Genomic DNA, 14,153 nt, shown 5'->3' with positions numbered 1-14,153 from the left:
GGGGAGAGGCTCTGTTGCCTCCTGCAAACCCCACAGAACCTGCTGTTAGCCCTCCCCACACCCACTCCCAACACTCAGAACCTGTTTGCCCTGATACAGAAGTTTTATTACAGAATTTTAATGGCACTGCAGGAGTAAGATAAATCATTAGAGCCCTAAAACCCAGCCTGAAAAATAGACATTTGCCAGATCTTGATAACCCCCTGGCTGCGGGTCTGGTCTGGAAGCAGGAAACTAGTTTTTCTTCAGTAAGAAAATATATGTTGCTAAATGAAAAATATACAGTTAGAAGAGTTACTGGTTCGCAAGCTGCTTGTCTGGGGGTGACACCTCTACCAGCTCCAGCGTGTGGAACGAGGGGTCGCTCACGTGGAAAAGAGGAGGAGGTATAGTGTATATATATATTAAAAAAAAAAAAAAAAAAAAAAAGGCAAAATTCAGGTTTGTTCGCTCGGTCTGATTACGAAATGGCCTTGGCTTCAGGCAGGAACGCTTCCCAGTACTTCACCAGCTGCAGGGACAAGAGAGAGAGAGTCAGGAACCTTGAGGACGCACCTGCAGTGGCGGGGGGGTGACACTTGAGGGGTTCACAACCTGGGCCTGAACTTGGAGGTAAAACCACATTAGGGGCCACTCACCTGTTGCTGAGAGTTTAACAATGTCTCAAGGTATTTTGTGACGTGGTTTCTGAAGTCCTTGGATTTCTCTTTCTGCAAGAGACGGGCACGAGGCTGAACCAAACACCAAAATCCTCTGGAAAGGGGAACTGCCAAGATTTTCCTGTCCTTCCTGAGGCCTCACAAGAGGACCGGCACAAGGGCCTGGGACACAGAGGATCTTTGCCCACCCACCTTCCTTTGAACAGATATGCTGTGGAGAAGCCCCCTCAGCCAAAAGCCCTCAGCAATGCCCCAGCTCACGTGTCTGGATTTATGGATACTGCTGGATACCCAGGTGCCCCATGGCTGACCCGGACTGGCGTTCCCGGCCAAGAGCTGCCCCAAACATACCTCAAACCGTATCACTTCCTTGCGGATGACAGCAGAAATGCGCTCAAAGTCCCTTTCATACTGTGTCACACGGGACTCCCACTGCGGAGAGAGGAAGTGTGCTGTTTCGGGGCAGGGGAAGGAACTCCTGCTCCCATCTCCAAGGGTGTCTGTAGCCACGAATGGATGTGTGAGAGGTGTTGCTGAAGCAGAGCCCAGTGTTCCCGGTCCTCTTCACCACAGGAAGCTCAGCAGGGAAGTCACGGGAGATGGGACCATGAGGGCTCGGTAGGACTCAAGGCTGGCTTATCCCTTGTTGCAGCTTGGCCATATACACCTGTTCCTCCTGCTCAGGAGGTCCTCCCCAGCCCCAATGATCCTTTCCCCAGCCCAGAAGGTCCCCTGCCAGAGCATGGAGGCCAGAAGCAGAGCAGAGATCCCATGCTCCTCATTCCCTACCTCCGAGATCTCCTCCTTGGCCTGCTGTAGCTTGTCAGGTTTGTTGGCCCACAGCAGCCTGGCCTCCATCTCCCTCTTCTTCTGCAGCATGGTCTGGGCATCCTGCCACCGCTGCCAGGTCTTCATGCGCTGGTCAAAGGCTCCCTGGAGCCAAGGAGGGGGCAGAGGTTGAGCTCTGTGCTGCCTGAGCAGCTCCAAGGGGCTCTGCTGGCAAGGAGACACTTGCCAAGGGGATACCTCAGGTGCTGGACTAAAGCTGAGCCAGAACACAGACTGGGTCCTGCTCTGGAGCATCCAGCATCCACAGATCCCAGTATGGACTGGTAGACAAGGGGGGTTGTGTCCTGGCCTCTGTAGCCTCCAGAAACTCCTGCTCAGAGGCAGGATGTGTTTGGGGCGGGAAGGGCTCAGCCTGCAAGACTTGCTGTTCTCTTGGGATTTGTTTCTTTAAGCCTCCAGCAACAACGCCAAAACACCAGACTTGAAGACTAAGGCTCTTGGCAGGTCTATCTGCACCACCCAGATCGCAGGTCATCAGCTCACAGCCTCGGCCTTCACCTCTGGAAGGGCTGAGGCCACTTACAAGCTGTGAACTTGCTCCACCTTCCCCCTGTAGAACAGCAGCATGGCCAAGCCTTGCTTACAACAATTTTCCAACCTAACTACATGCTCACCTGGACAACCAACAAGTTTCCCTGTTCCTGGAGCAGCCATGCCATGTGTGCCCTCTGCTTGAGTTTGGAAGACCTCCTGGCATCCCTAAGCCTAAGCTGGGTACAAGGAGCAGGAGCAGTGCTTACCCTCACAACCGAGAGCAGGCGGATGTAGTCCCCCAGGAGCTCAGCCAGGAGGAAGAAGTCATTGTTGGCCTGTTCGTGGTGCAGCTGTTCAATCTTCTCTTCCACCTCAGCCAGCTGGGACAGCGCCCGGGACAGGGCCGTGTTGTCCTCCGAGCTTCCCAGCATGGCCAAACTCTTGGCAAACTGGGCTGTGTTCAATGCCAGCTCTAGAAGAGGGATGAGAGTCAGGAGATGGGCTGGGTTGCATTGGGTGCTCCCCAGTCCAGGGTTCAGCCCAAGGAGCTGAGTCCCAGGAGACATCAGCTGGAATGGCCAACACTGGCTAGGTCAGAGCCAGCAGCTTCCAGCCACAAGGAGAAGGGAAGTAGCTAAGCAGGGGGACAGGAACAGTTTTGCAGGAGTCAGACAAAACATGCAGAGGAAGGAAAACATCACCACTCCCTGCCAGAGCATGGCTGGGAAGGAGTAAATAAGATCAGCTCTGCTCAGGTTTGCTACAGCAGCCTTCATTCCCATGAGGAAAGGCTGAGGGAATTGGGACTGTTCAGCCTGGAGAAGAGAAGGCTCCAGGGAGACCTTAGAGCCCTTTCCAATGCCTAAAGGGGCTCCAGGAGAGCTGGAGAGGGACTTTGGACAGGGGCCTGGAGAACAGGACAAGGGGGAATGGCTTCCCACTGCCAGAGGGCAGGGTTAGATGGGATATTGGGAAGAAATTCTTCCCTGTGAGGTGTGGAGAGGCCCTGGTCCAGGTTGGGCAGAGAAACTGTGGCTGCCCCATCCCTGGAAGTGTTGATGGCCAGACTGGACAGGGCTTGGAGCAACCTGGGATAGTTGAAGGTGTCCCTGCCCAGGGCAGAGGGATAGAATGAAATGAGCTTTAAGGTCCCTTCCAACCCAGACTATTCTGGGATTCTGTGATCCTGTAAGACCTGGGTTCCCTTCCACACCACCATCCCAAGCTTGTGGAGCTGGACAGAAGAACTGGGGTGACATTTTTACTTCTGTCTCCCATGACGAAGAGACTCAGAAATGTCCCTGGGACACGCAGCACTGCTGACCCCCCTCAGGCATTGCCCAGGGTGTGACTGTCACAGCCCAAGTCCCGGAGTGCGTGGTGCCGACCCAGTCACCTTTCCGGTGGTTCACAAGGGTCTCCACCACCGCGTGCAGCTTCCGCAGCCGCTGGTCCTCACACTCCACCTCCTGCAGCTTCTCCTCGAACCACTGGAAAGGGTAAATCTGCAGTTGATTCCCACACATGGGCTTTCCCTGCACCCCACACCCAAAGCTGGGGCTGGGAAGGGCATGTGGCTCCGGAGCAAGGGCAGGGACAACCCAGGGTGTCCCAACCGCTTACTATGTCTGATTCATTCATCTTGATGGTCATTTTACTGACAGCATCTGTAGCTTTGTTGAACATCTTCAGTATTCCTGCTCCACTCAGAGTCTGGGTGCCTACTGCTCTTGGGAGCTGGAAAGGAATGGAAAAATTTTCTTTGAGATATGAAGAGATGGAGACAGGCTGAAGAGCTGGGGGTGTTCAGCCCGGAGAAGAGAAGGCTCCGGAGAGACCTTAGAGTCCCTTCCTGAGCCTAAATGGGTTCCAAGAGAGCTGGAGAGGGACTTGGGACAAGAGTCTGGAGGGACAGGTCAAGGGGGAATGCAGGGTTAGATGGGATACTGGGGAGAAATCCTTACCCTTGAGGGTGGTGAGGCCCTGGCACAGGTTGCCCAGAGCAGCAGTGGCTGCCCCATCCCTGGAAGTGTTCAAGGCCAGGTTGGATGGGGGTTGGGGCAACCTGGTCTAGTGGAAGGTGTCCCTGCCCACAGCAGGGGGTGGGAATGAGATGAGTTTTAAGGTCTCTTCCAATCCAAGCCATTCCATGATTCCATTTTGCCTGAGGTAAAATCAGTGCTGACTGAATCTCTCCCTGCCCTTATCTTGACCCATAAGCCTTTCATTATATTTTCTCCCTGTGTCCAGCTGATGGGATGATAGAGCAGCTTTGGTGGGTACCTGCTGTCAACCCACCATCCCAGTTCCCATTCCCACTCTAACAGGGGAGTTTTGCAACATCCTGCCTCCTTAACTGCTCAGCTACCATTTCCTTCAGCACTTACAAAAAACTTGGAGCTACTTTATTCCACACTACTGACCTCCTCCTTTTCCAAGAACTCCCTGACGTCCGGGTCCTGCAGCATGGTTGGATGGTTGACCACTCTCCGGAGGTACCTGTTGGGAGGAACACACAGAAGGAGTTACTTTGGCAGCAGCAAACCTGGCTATGAGCCATCAGAGTGAGCTGTGATATGCTTGGTATTTACTTTGGAACAGCAGCTGGAAAGCAGGAAATCAACGCCAACAACTGTTCTAATTCACCCACCAATTTTCCTACCTCCCCATGGACTTTGGTGATGCCACCAGGCAAGACCAGACCTCTCAGAGGTCCCTCCCTTTGGTCAGGGACAGCTATTGAGGTTGTACCTCTCGAGAGCAGCCCGACGTTTTTCTAGGAACTCTGCAGAGGAGGAATCTTCTTTCCCAACTTTCACTTTGGTCATGCCTGGTACAGAAGGAAGATGTGATTAATGAGCTGCTCTAAACTCCACACACAAGGTAAAGTGGTTTATGACAGACTATCGAGGTGACTATGGAGGAATCTTACAACAGGAATTAGACCTTGGATCAGCAAGAGCTACTTGAAAATTTAAACTCAAAGAGTTCTGACACAGAAAAGAGGTAAAGCAATGGTCTGAACTCAAGTGAAACAGCAATTCAGTGACATCACAGAGGTTTTACTCTACACCAAACAGGTGTGGAAGCATCTGTGAACTCCATCAAGACTTTCAGCCCAGAGTTCCAAGTAAGGAACCAGAGCTTTGTTTGTGCCATAGAACCCAGATTATTTTCCCTGGCTACTCTGCAGCTTCTATCAGCTCTGAGACCACTGCAGGTCTGTCCTCAGGCACAGAGCTCACCACCAGAAGGACCTATAAGAGCTGTGAAGGCCCAGTGCTTGTGCTCTGCACCTCCACCACTCACCTATGAGGCTCTTCTCAGGCGGCGGAGGGACAATGAACCCGTTCTGGGCATGTTTCTCTGACAGCTTCTCATAGAGACCCAGAAAGTCACTGAACCTCCTTTTCACTGAGAACTGCTTGTTCCTGAACATCGGCATGCTGGTCTGGGGGGAGAGATGAGATTTGGGTCAGACATCCCCAGGGAATCTCAGTCATCGCGCATGGCCTTGCCAGTTCTACCTGTCACCTCTGGGATGAGGTGGGACAGTATGAGCTCTGCAAGAGGCCAGGAGGGAACAGAGCAAGTTTTGGCCCAGGTTTTCCCTGATTTTCCTCCCAACTGTTCTCCTTGGAGAGAGTAGTAGCATTAAAGGTACTAAATAACTGAGCAGCTGGTACTGTGGCCATAGGCTGCTTGGTAAGCCCTGACTGCTGCCTAATCCCATCATCCCTGCTCCACACAGGAACAGGGACCCCCTGCAGGTCACCTAAATACTACAGGGGCCACCAGTGCTTCAGGCTGTGTTTGCAGAGCAGGATTAAGGATAACAAGTATTCTAGTCCCCTCTTCAGTCCACAGGTTGCCTGGAGTCCAGCAGTCGTGGTACAGGCAGCTGGAACAACTTTCCAGAGCCAAGAGGAGCACTACAAAGCACTCCAGCAGCTGCAGGAGGCTCCATTTCTCTTGGAAATTGAGGGGAACAGGTCCTTACATGAAACCAGCTACAGCAGCAGCTCTGCAGTAAGTGCTGAGCTCAGGTCAGCTTAATCAGATCCTTGGCACTGAACCTTCAGCAACAGCCCTGGTGTCTGGATATCATTCCTGCTGCTCCCTTGAATTCAGAGAATCCCTATCAGCCAGGGCTGCAAAGAGGGAATTGGCTGGGAAAATTAAGCCAGTCTTATTTCAAGTAGATTCCAACCCTATTCCACAGCTAGGCTCATCCTTTGTGGATTATAACTCCCAAATCCACGGAACAAAGCATTCAGGTCTCTGTTTATTTAGGTCACTGCTGGCTTGGCTAAGGACAGACAGTCCAGATGCCTTTAAGTATGGAAAAATAACGAAGAATTAGACATAGAGGGGTTAGACATACCTGTGTTGATACTTTGTAGGCTACGTAGGCATTCATGCCATCCCCTATGGAAAACAGAGCGAGATGTTGGATTCACATCACCACTTTCCACTATGCCCTGAACACAAGCACATGGCTCCTGGTCTTTCCCTGCCTGGGCGTTCCCAATTTTGGGTCTAAAAGAGCCCTGGATTTCACTCAGAACCACAGGCAGCATGCTGTTGCATGGCCCTAGACCCCTGCCCAGCAGCCACCTCCCCAGCCTGCCTGCTCATCCCTCCTCACACTTCCCATGGAGCCGCTCTCACAACTGGGTTCTGCTTGTGCCGGCAGTGTGTGGGTCGACTCCACACTTTTGCTCAGCACCCAACAATTCAGGGCTGTGGGCCATATGAAGAGTCTATTCATGGGATGAGAGGCAGGTTGGATGGGGCTGGATCCTGGAACACCACAGGCAGTTTGCTCCAGCTAGCACAGAAATCCCCTTGTTTACCTAGTAGTTCAACCAAAGGGCATCCTCAGAGCTCCGGTACTGCCCCTAAATCTACCTCTGATTTGCACCTCCCAGCTCCAGAGATCACAAGCCTCGGAGCAGGAACAATCTGCCACTCGTGAGGCTGCTCCTCTGGCTGGCATCAGGTGTTCCCTTGGGTTCTCTGCATCCCAGGAATTTCCACATAGCTGCACAAGGCTCTCCGACCCCCACTTTCAATAGACAGAAACCGTCTTACTTCTCAGTTTGAAGACAGAGCTGCTTCCCTGGCAAGCACAGCTACTAGTAAAGGTGCCAGAGCATGGAATAATACACTTAGCTTCAGGTTAAGGGAGTTTTGTCTCCCCTGTGCCAGCTTCACACAAGGCATGTCACATTTCCAGGCCCCAAGCATCCCAAAAACCTTAATCTTGGCTCTCTGGCTTTCCAGAGGCTGCCTCTGCCTTGCTTGTTTTTACACCAGGCATTTTGCTGTTTGCAGCATCATTTCTTTGAGATGTTGGAGGAAGTCTTGGAAAAGTTCCTCCAGGATCAAGTCTGTTGTTGGAGACAGCTGGAGCTACAGCATGGAGGCTGGAGCTGCAGTGGGTCCCATGGCCAAGCCTGGCTCCTCTAACCACGTTCACTGTGCAGGACAGGACAGTAACTCACCAACTTTCTCCGGGTCACTCACTCCTACAGTCAGCTCAAATTTGTCCTCCTGCTCCTCTTCCTCCAGCTGTTTGGAACAAGCACATAGACAGCAAGTTAAAACTAGGAAGCCAGGGCTCAACCCGCCCCAAACCACTACGGTGAGCTTGTCACCCGGCCTGGGCATTTTATAAAACTTCCCAGATCCTCACTCATGTCCAGGATACACATTCCAAGGAACCCAAACTGAATTTGTCTTTCCTACACTGCTATCTGCCCAGATTGATGAACAAACTGCTCAGCCCCAACGTGAAACTTTGCAGAGCTCTGAGTCACAGCTCAGACCCCCAGGACTAGATCCACCACTTGCTATTCCAGCTTTGGAAGCAGGCTGCACTTCTACACGAGCAGGATTGCCACCAGTCTGACCTAAGCCCCACTCCAGTGATATCAGTCCCAGACTAATGGCCTGAGATACAAGTCAGGGCATTCAATATGGCAATTACAGTAATTACATCATTTCAGATCCATGTTTACAACTGCATAAATGGACAGGTTCCTGCCAAGGACAGTCTGGAACCAGCAGGACAGGTTGGAAGAGCAGATCTCACCTCCTCATAGCTCTTTGAAGGGTTTCTAGAAGAACTTGCAGCTACGTCTATCGAAGGGGGAGGGTTGGATGCTTTGTCCACCTCCTTCTTCTGGTTGTTCTGCGTGCTGTCGAGGGACAGTTCCACAGTAGCATCTGTCAAGAAAAGTTTGCAAGGTCAGCCTCTCTCCTTGGGGTTTCTGGAAAGGCAATTGCAATATTCTCTGCTTCACGGGATCTTGGGAGTAACAATAGTCTTAATTAGCAAAAAAAGTCCATAGGGAGGACACCCGTAAGCACTGGGAAAAGCATGACTTAGAGCAGTAAGAGCATTTGATCACTCCTGCTGGGGAACCTTATGTTAATCCAATGAACTTCTTATTCCAGAAGGAGTCAGGCATCATCTCCTTGCTATGTGCTAGAGGAGCTGCACACACTGGAACAGCTAAAGCTGGATTTTACCTGGCAGGCAGGCCAGTCTGGGAGGAAGGTGCTTTCCCAGGCCTCTTCTCCATCCAGAGGATGTAAAAACCTCCACCTCTTAGCAGAGGTCTCCAAAACTGACTCTCTGCCACAGTTGTCCCACCATGCCAGGGCTGGGGAAGCTCTAAGCCTCCTCATTTTCACCTGCTGAGGGGTGTTGCGTTTCTTGTTCCTAAGGAACAGTAACGTCTCTCCTGGAGACGCTTCCTCCACTGACATAGATGTAGGAAAAAGTGGAGAATGAAAGTCTTTTAACTCTGAGGAGACACTCACCACCAAAGGTTTAAGGTAACAAAACTAAAGTAAACCAATTTTTAATCCCCTTCAACTCCTAAACAGTTATTCCTGTGGCATGATTGTCCTGGACACCTGGAAGAGGCTTCTCCAACCTTCCCAAACACAACACAGGCTAGAATAGAAGTTTGAGATGAGCACTTGTGATAGTCCTGCAATATTCAAGACCAAATGCCTGGAGCTCTAAGTGGCCCAGTAAACACCCAGCAGACACAGACTCACCTGCAAATAGGTCCTGATCGTCCTGCTCCACATGAACCCCATTCTCTTTGGAGGGGTTGCTCACAGGGAGGAGAGATTCCCTTTTTGGGTCCGGGGGATTGCTCTGTGAGAGGATTAAAAGCAGACAGACATGAGATCATTTATGCTGAGGGATGGAGGAGCAAACATGTCACTTCCTCATCACCCCACTCTGCTGCCCTTCCAGCCACCTTCAGTGTCAGCATCTCTGCCACTGTTAAGGACACCAAGTGTCACACCAAACTCCACAGCCAGTTTCCACCCTGACTTTCAGCAGAACAGGAGCAGCTCGCAGGTCACTGGGATGTGCCAGCCCATAAGCAAACGGGTCCACTGGGAAAGACCATCCTGGCTGCGGGGAGCAGCCTTGGGGACTAGGAGAGAGCCCACCTGAGAGCTTGTATGCCAACCAGTCCACTCCAGTAGAAAGCAGAGCTGCTCCTGCATTCCTGTTACGGAGGCCAGCATCCCAAATCATCCCTCAGTCATCCCTCATTTTACAGGCAGACAGATATTCCAAGAAGAATGGGACAGCAATGCTATTCTGTAGGTCCTGGCAGAGAACAGAACGGGTCTTTGACAGGCAGTAAATGGAGCTCTAATAGCAGCGACTCCAGACCAACAGGCTCCTTGGCACTCTCTCCAGCAAGGAAACGCCATCAGATTCTGCTGCTCCTGACAGATCAAATCGGGGCTGAGGCAGTTCCTCTTTGAGGTGGGCTCATGTCATTGGGTAATAAAAGAAATAGCCTTCAAAACACCCATTTGATGGAGAGCCCTGCTGTGTTTGAGCATGTTTTGTTGACGAGGGACAGCTCCCAGCTTGGATTGCAGCAGTTCAAGGCATGAGCTACGTTCGTTAACGATGGACAGCAGGGAGCAGAGACCCCCATGCTAAACATCCCACCCAGACCCACCCAGGGTGCCCAAGCCAACAAGAGGGCTGGTACCACCCGTGTCCTGTGAGTGGCAGGGTTCATACAGATCCTCCACTGCAGGAGCTCTTCAAGCTGGTAGAGAAATCCCACTCTGCAAGGACAAGGTGGTTTTCTACCAGAACTGCTTCCAAGTTTGCCTTAAATTTAGTTCCTCAGACATGAAAGCACCACACCCTGTTCCTACTTCTCCATCTGCTGCTACAGAGGAGCTGTGGCCTTGTTCAGCTCAGCCCACGACATGACACCAGCTGTCCCAGGGCCGGATTCAGCACCACCCAACACCACGTATGCAGGCAGAGGTTCCCCTGTGCCCCTCTGACACTTTTTTGGGAAGAGTTGGCCCTTGGGGGCATCCCTACAGAAGGATATGGTCATACAGAGATCCAATCTCAGTCGAAAACTTCTTCATGAGGGGAATAGGAGGGGCAGGCACTGATCTCTTCCCAGTAACAGGACCCCAGGGAGTGGCCTGAAGTTGTGTCAGGGGAGGTTTAGGCTGGATATTAGAAAAAAGTTCTTCCCTCAGAGGGTGGTTGGGTGCTGGAACAGGCTCCCCAGGGCAGTGGTCACAGAGCTCAAGTGGCTGACAGAGCTCAAGAAGCATTTGGACAATGCTCTCAGGCATATGGTATGACTCTTGGGGACGGTCCTGTGCAGGACTAAGGGTTGGACTGGATGATCCTTGTGGGTCCCTTCCAGCTCAGTGTATTCTGGGATTCAGGTGAGGTCCAGCTTTAATTATATTTGGGTCTGACCCAAACCCTTCTTTGCCGGCTACTGCACGATGTCCAAATGCTGCAGAGCCACACGAACACCGGCAGTTGGGTGGATCTGCCTCCCCTGCTTCCCAGAAAGTGTTTTCCTAACATTCGAGGGCAGAGAGACAAGCAAAGCCACCAGGTTGCACAGAAGAGCCAAGTATTAGTTATGACAGTGGCTTCAACAACACCGCTGAGCACCTGAAAAGCTGCTGCAGCTCCCCAGCCTCCTCTTCCAGCACAGGAATTCCTGTGAAATTAAATGGCATTCATCCCTTTTGGTGGGCCACAACAAGCCACCTCTTACAACCTCCAGTTCTTTACCAAAGACAGGTCCTGAGAAGCTTCAGGTCATCTCCAGGACCTGGTACCTGCCACAAGTACCAGCATTTTCCTCTTGCCTGATTCAGAGTTGCACTTCCCCGGGTTGTTTTGCAAACACACAACCCAGGTGCTGTTTTGCCTGGAGTAGTGCCAGAGTTTCTTCCTCACAAGGTCACAGTCTCTCCATATCCCCCCAGATCTGCCTCGTTCCCTTCTCCCAAGCCACTAGCAACACAAGCACAGCTCAAGGACACCGGGCAGGAGCTCCACCAGAAGCAGAGCAGAGGCAGCTCCGGATTTGTGCCAGTGGCAGGATAAGCTTGGCCAGACCGTTCCCAGTGGATTCACGTGGTCACAACCATGCTCTGCTCCAGGCCTCCCTGGGCTGGGAAACTGCAAAATGTTCTGGAGAGACTCCTGTGACAGACACCCATCCCTCCTGCACTGCTGGCTGGATCAGACAGGCTGGAAAAAGGCTGGGAAAGGCGGGCAGAGGCTCCTGGAGCTCAGGGAATCTACCCCATAGCATTCCAGCCTCCAGTCTGCTGGAAGAGCTTCTCTAGCAGATGTCTTTGCTCCATGAAGATGCTGATCCCAAGGCCAATGCAAGCCAGCAGCTGGCTGAGGAGGGATTCAGTTTGGGAAGGCAAACTGAGGCAGTGTTTTAACTCCCCTCCTGCCTGCTGGTCACTGCCTGAAGCAAACACGGGACAGAGTTGGAAAGAGTTAATGGCAAAAGCCTTCAGCAACCTGGAATTCCTGCACAGGAGATTGTTAGAAAAAAGGAAAGGTACTGAAACCCTTCAACCCTCCACTTTCAGCGTGGAATTCGTACAGCAATGCAGCAACTGGTTTGCTGAACCAATACCACCAAACCCTCCAAGATCCTCCTGCAGCCCAGCAGGGCACTGGTGAGCCCCCTCCCCCTGGGCAGGAGACACTGGATGCCTCCTGTCACCTTACCCCCACTGCTCTGGGGGTTCACCCCTCAATACCCAACTGAGAGCAGCGAGCAACTACACCAGCCACACCAGCCCCCTCTGGATGTCGAGGGGACCAGAGCTGATGATGCTGGAGGAAGGCGAGCTTTCCCCCACCGTGAAGCCTCACCAGCTGCACAGCAAAGAGGCCAAGCTGCAGCTGCCACTGTGGGATGGTTTGGGTTTGAAGGGGCCCTAAAGCCCATCTTGTTCCACCCCCTGCCATGGGCAGGGACACCTCCCACTAGACCAGGTTGCTCCAAACCCTGTCCAGCTTGGCCTTGGACACCAGTTCTGCAGGACTAGACAGGTCACAACCCCGGGGAGATGAGATGCAGCCCAGAACGAGCCCTTTCTGAACCCCACACCCACGAGAGCCACCCCCGACCTCCACCCGCCCCCACGAGGAGGGGGTGCTAGGCTCCCTACAGGGACACACGCCCAGAGCCAACACACCCCTTTATCTCGGGGGGCTCTGGGGCGTTTTCCCCTGCGTTCACCAAGCCCCACCGCAGCCCACAGACAGAGGGCCCGGCCCCTCGGCGGGCGCTGCCGCACTTACGCTGCCGGTGAAGATGTCCTCGCCCTCGGAGTCGCTGTCGGGGGCGCCGGGCCCGCGAGGCTCGGGGAAGGGTGGCGGGCGGCGCTCGGACGGGGAGGGCGAGCGGGACCCGCGGCCACCACCCGACGCCATCGCCGCCGCTTCCGCCCGCGCCGGAAGCGCCCGCCGCGCCTTAACCCGCGGGGGCGGGGCCAAGGCGGAGGACCCACTTTGGATTGGGCACCACCCTCGTCCGCCCCGCCCACCCCCGGTACGAGCGGCCAATGAGCGCCGCCTCTCGGCGCCGCTGGAGGGCGTGGCGTAGTCACCATGGGAACGGAGTGCTGGGCCGTACCATTGAGTTGATTGGGGAAGCATCGTGTCCCCCCCCTCCCCCGGGTGAAAGTGGGTGAGCCCGGGGCTCCGTATGCCCTCAGCGCCTCAGGCCCCAAAACAGCACTGGCTGAGCCCCTGCCCCTCCCAAAACAGCCCAGGAGGAGCCTGTGCCTCCCCAAAACATCCCAAAATGAGCCCCAGACCCTGAAGATGTTCCAGGATGAGACCCATACTCCCCCACCGGACATCTCAGGATGAGTCCCATATCCCTCAAGACACCAAGACATCTCAGGATAAGCCCTATACCACCAAAAACATCCCATGATAAGCCTCATACTCTGAAGATGTCCCAGACTGAGCCCTATACCCTCAGCAAGACATCTCAGGATGAGACCTATATGACCTCCAAGACATACCAGAATGAGTCCTATAACCCCAAAGATGTCCTAGGATGAGCCTCTCACCTGCCTCAGACATCCCATAACAAGAACCGTAGCGCCCAAAACATCCCAGGATGAGCTCCATACCCCTCAAGACAAACCAGGATTAACCCCATACAATCTCCAAGACATCCCAAGATGAGCCCTATAACCCCAAAGATGTCCCACGCTGAGTCCTATATTCCCCAAGACATGCCAAGATGAGCCCTGTATCTCCTAGACATCCCAGGATCAAGCCATACTCCCCCAAAACATCCCAGGATGAGCCACATACCCTGGAGATGTGCCAGGCTGAGTTCTACATTCCCCCAGGCATTCTAGGATGAGCCACATACAACCTCCAAGACATCTCAGGATTAACCCCATCCTCCCTCAAAACATCCCAGGATGAGCCACATACCCTGGAGATGCCCCAGGCTGTCCTGTATTTCCCAAGGCATCTCAGAATGAACCCCATACACCAACCAAGACATTTCAGCATAAACCCTATAAGCCCCAAGAGGTCCCAGGATGAGCCCCAGCCTCCAGAGGTGTCTTGGGATGAATCCCAGACATTCCAGGACAAGCCCCATATCCCTGTGACAGTGACAGCCCTCTCATGGTGCTGAATCACCACCACTCCCTCAGGCCACAATCCTCTCAGGACAGTGCCAGGAGGAGCCAGGCAGGGCAACAAGTGAGGCAGAGCCAGGTGAAATGCCCTGGACTTCCACCAGCTGTGGGTTAAAGGAGGTCTGGATGCAGGTGAAACACATGGGGGTC

The 14,153-nt window shown here is 53.3% G+C and overlaps 1 protein-coding gene across 1 annotated transcript; it reads right to left on the bottom strand.

Moving 5' to 3' along the window:
• Positions 1-84: 84 nt before the first annotated feature.
• On the bottom strand, positions 85-12,777 carry SNX1 (sorting nexin 1). Its single transcript, XM_050309413.1, has 15 exons — positions 12,637-12,777; positions 9,057-9,159; positions 8,080-8,213; positions 7,490-7,556; positions 6,367-6,410; positions 5,292-5,433; positions 4,734-4,812; positions 4,406-4,481; positions 3,606-3,719; positions 3,379-3,472; positions 2,249-2,454; positions 1,449-1,592; positions 1,011-1,091; positions 639-710; positions 85-511 (listed from the first exon to the last, which is right to left on the bottom strand). Exons 1-15 carry the CDS (start codon positions 12,766-12,768, stop codon positions 461-463), a joined length of 1,539 nt encoding a protein of 512 aa, XP_050165370.1. The 5' UTR covers positions 12,769-12,777; the 3' UTR covers positions 85-460.
• Positions 12,778-14,153: the final 1,376 nt, after the last annotated feature.

Source organism: Myiozetetes cayanensis, unplaced genomic scaffold (genome assembly GCF_022539395.1).
Source record: "Myiozetetes cayanensis isolate MyiCay16 unplaced genomic scaffold, myiCay2020 scf14, whole genome shotgun sequence".
Lineage (NCBI taxonomy): Eukaryota > Metazoa > Chordata > Aves > Passeriformes > Tyrannidae > Myiozetetes > Myiozetetes cayanensis.
This window is presented reverse-complemented; position numbering and strand designations above follow the sequence as displayed.

What these genes read in the sequence shown, in the direction of transcription:
- SNX1 (XM_050309413.1), bottom strand. Translation starts at nt 12,768, where the DNA reads ATGGCGTCGGGTGGTGGCCGCGGGTCCCGCTCGCCCTCCCCGTCCGAG. An exon ending in CGATCAGGACCTATTTGCAG is followed by an intron (nt 8,214 to 9,056) that starts GTGAGTCTGTGT and finishes TTTTCTTGACAG; the next exon opens with ATGCTACTGTGGAACTGTCC. An exon ending in GCCTGCTCTCGGTTGTGAGG is followed by an intron (nt 1,593 to 2,248) that starts GTAAGCACTGCT and finishes CCTTGGCTCCAG; the next exon opens with GGAGCCTTTGACCAGCGCAT.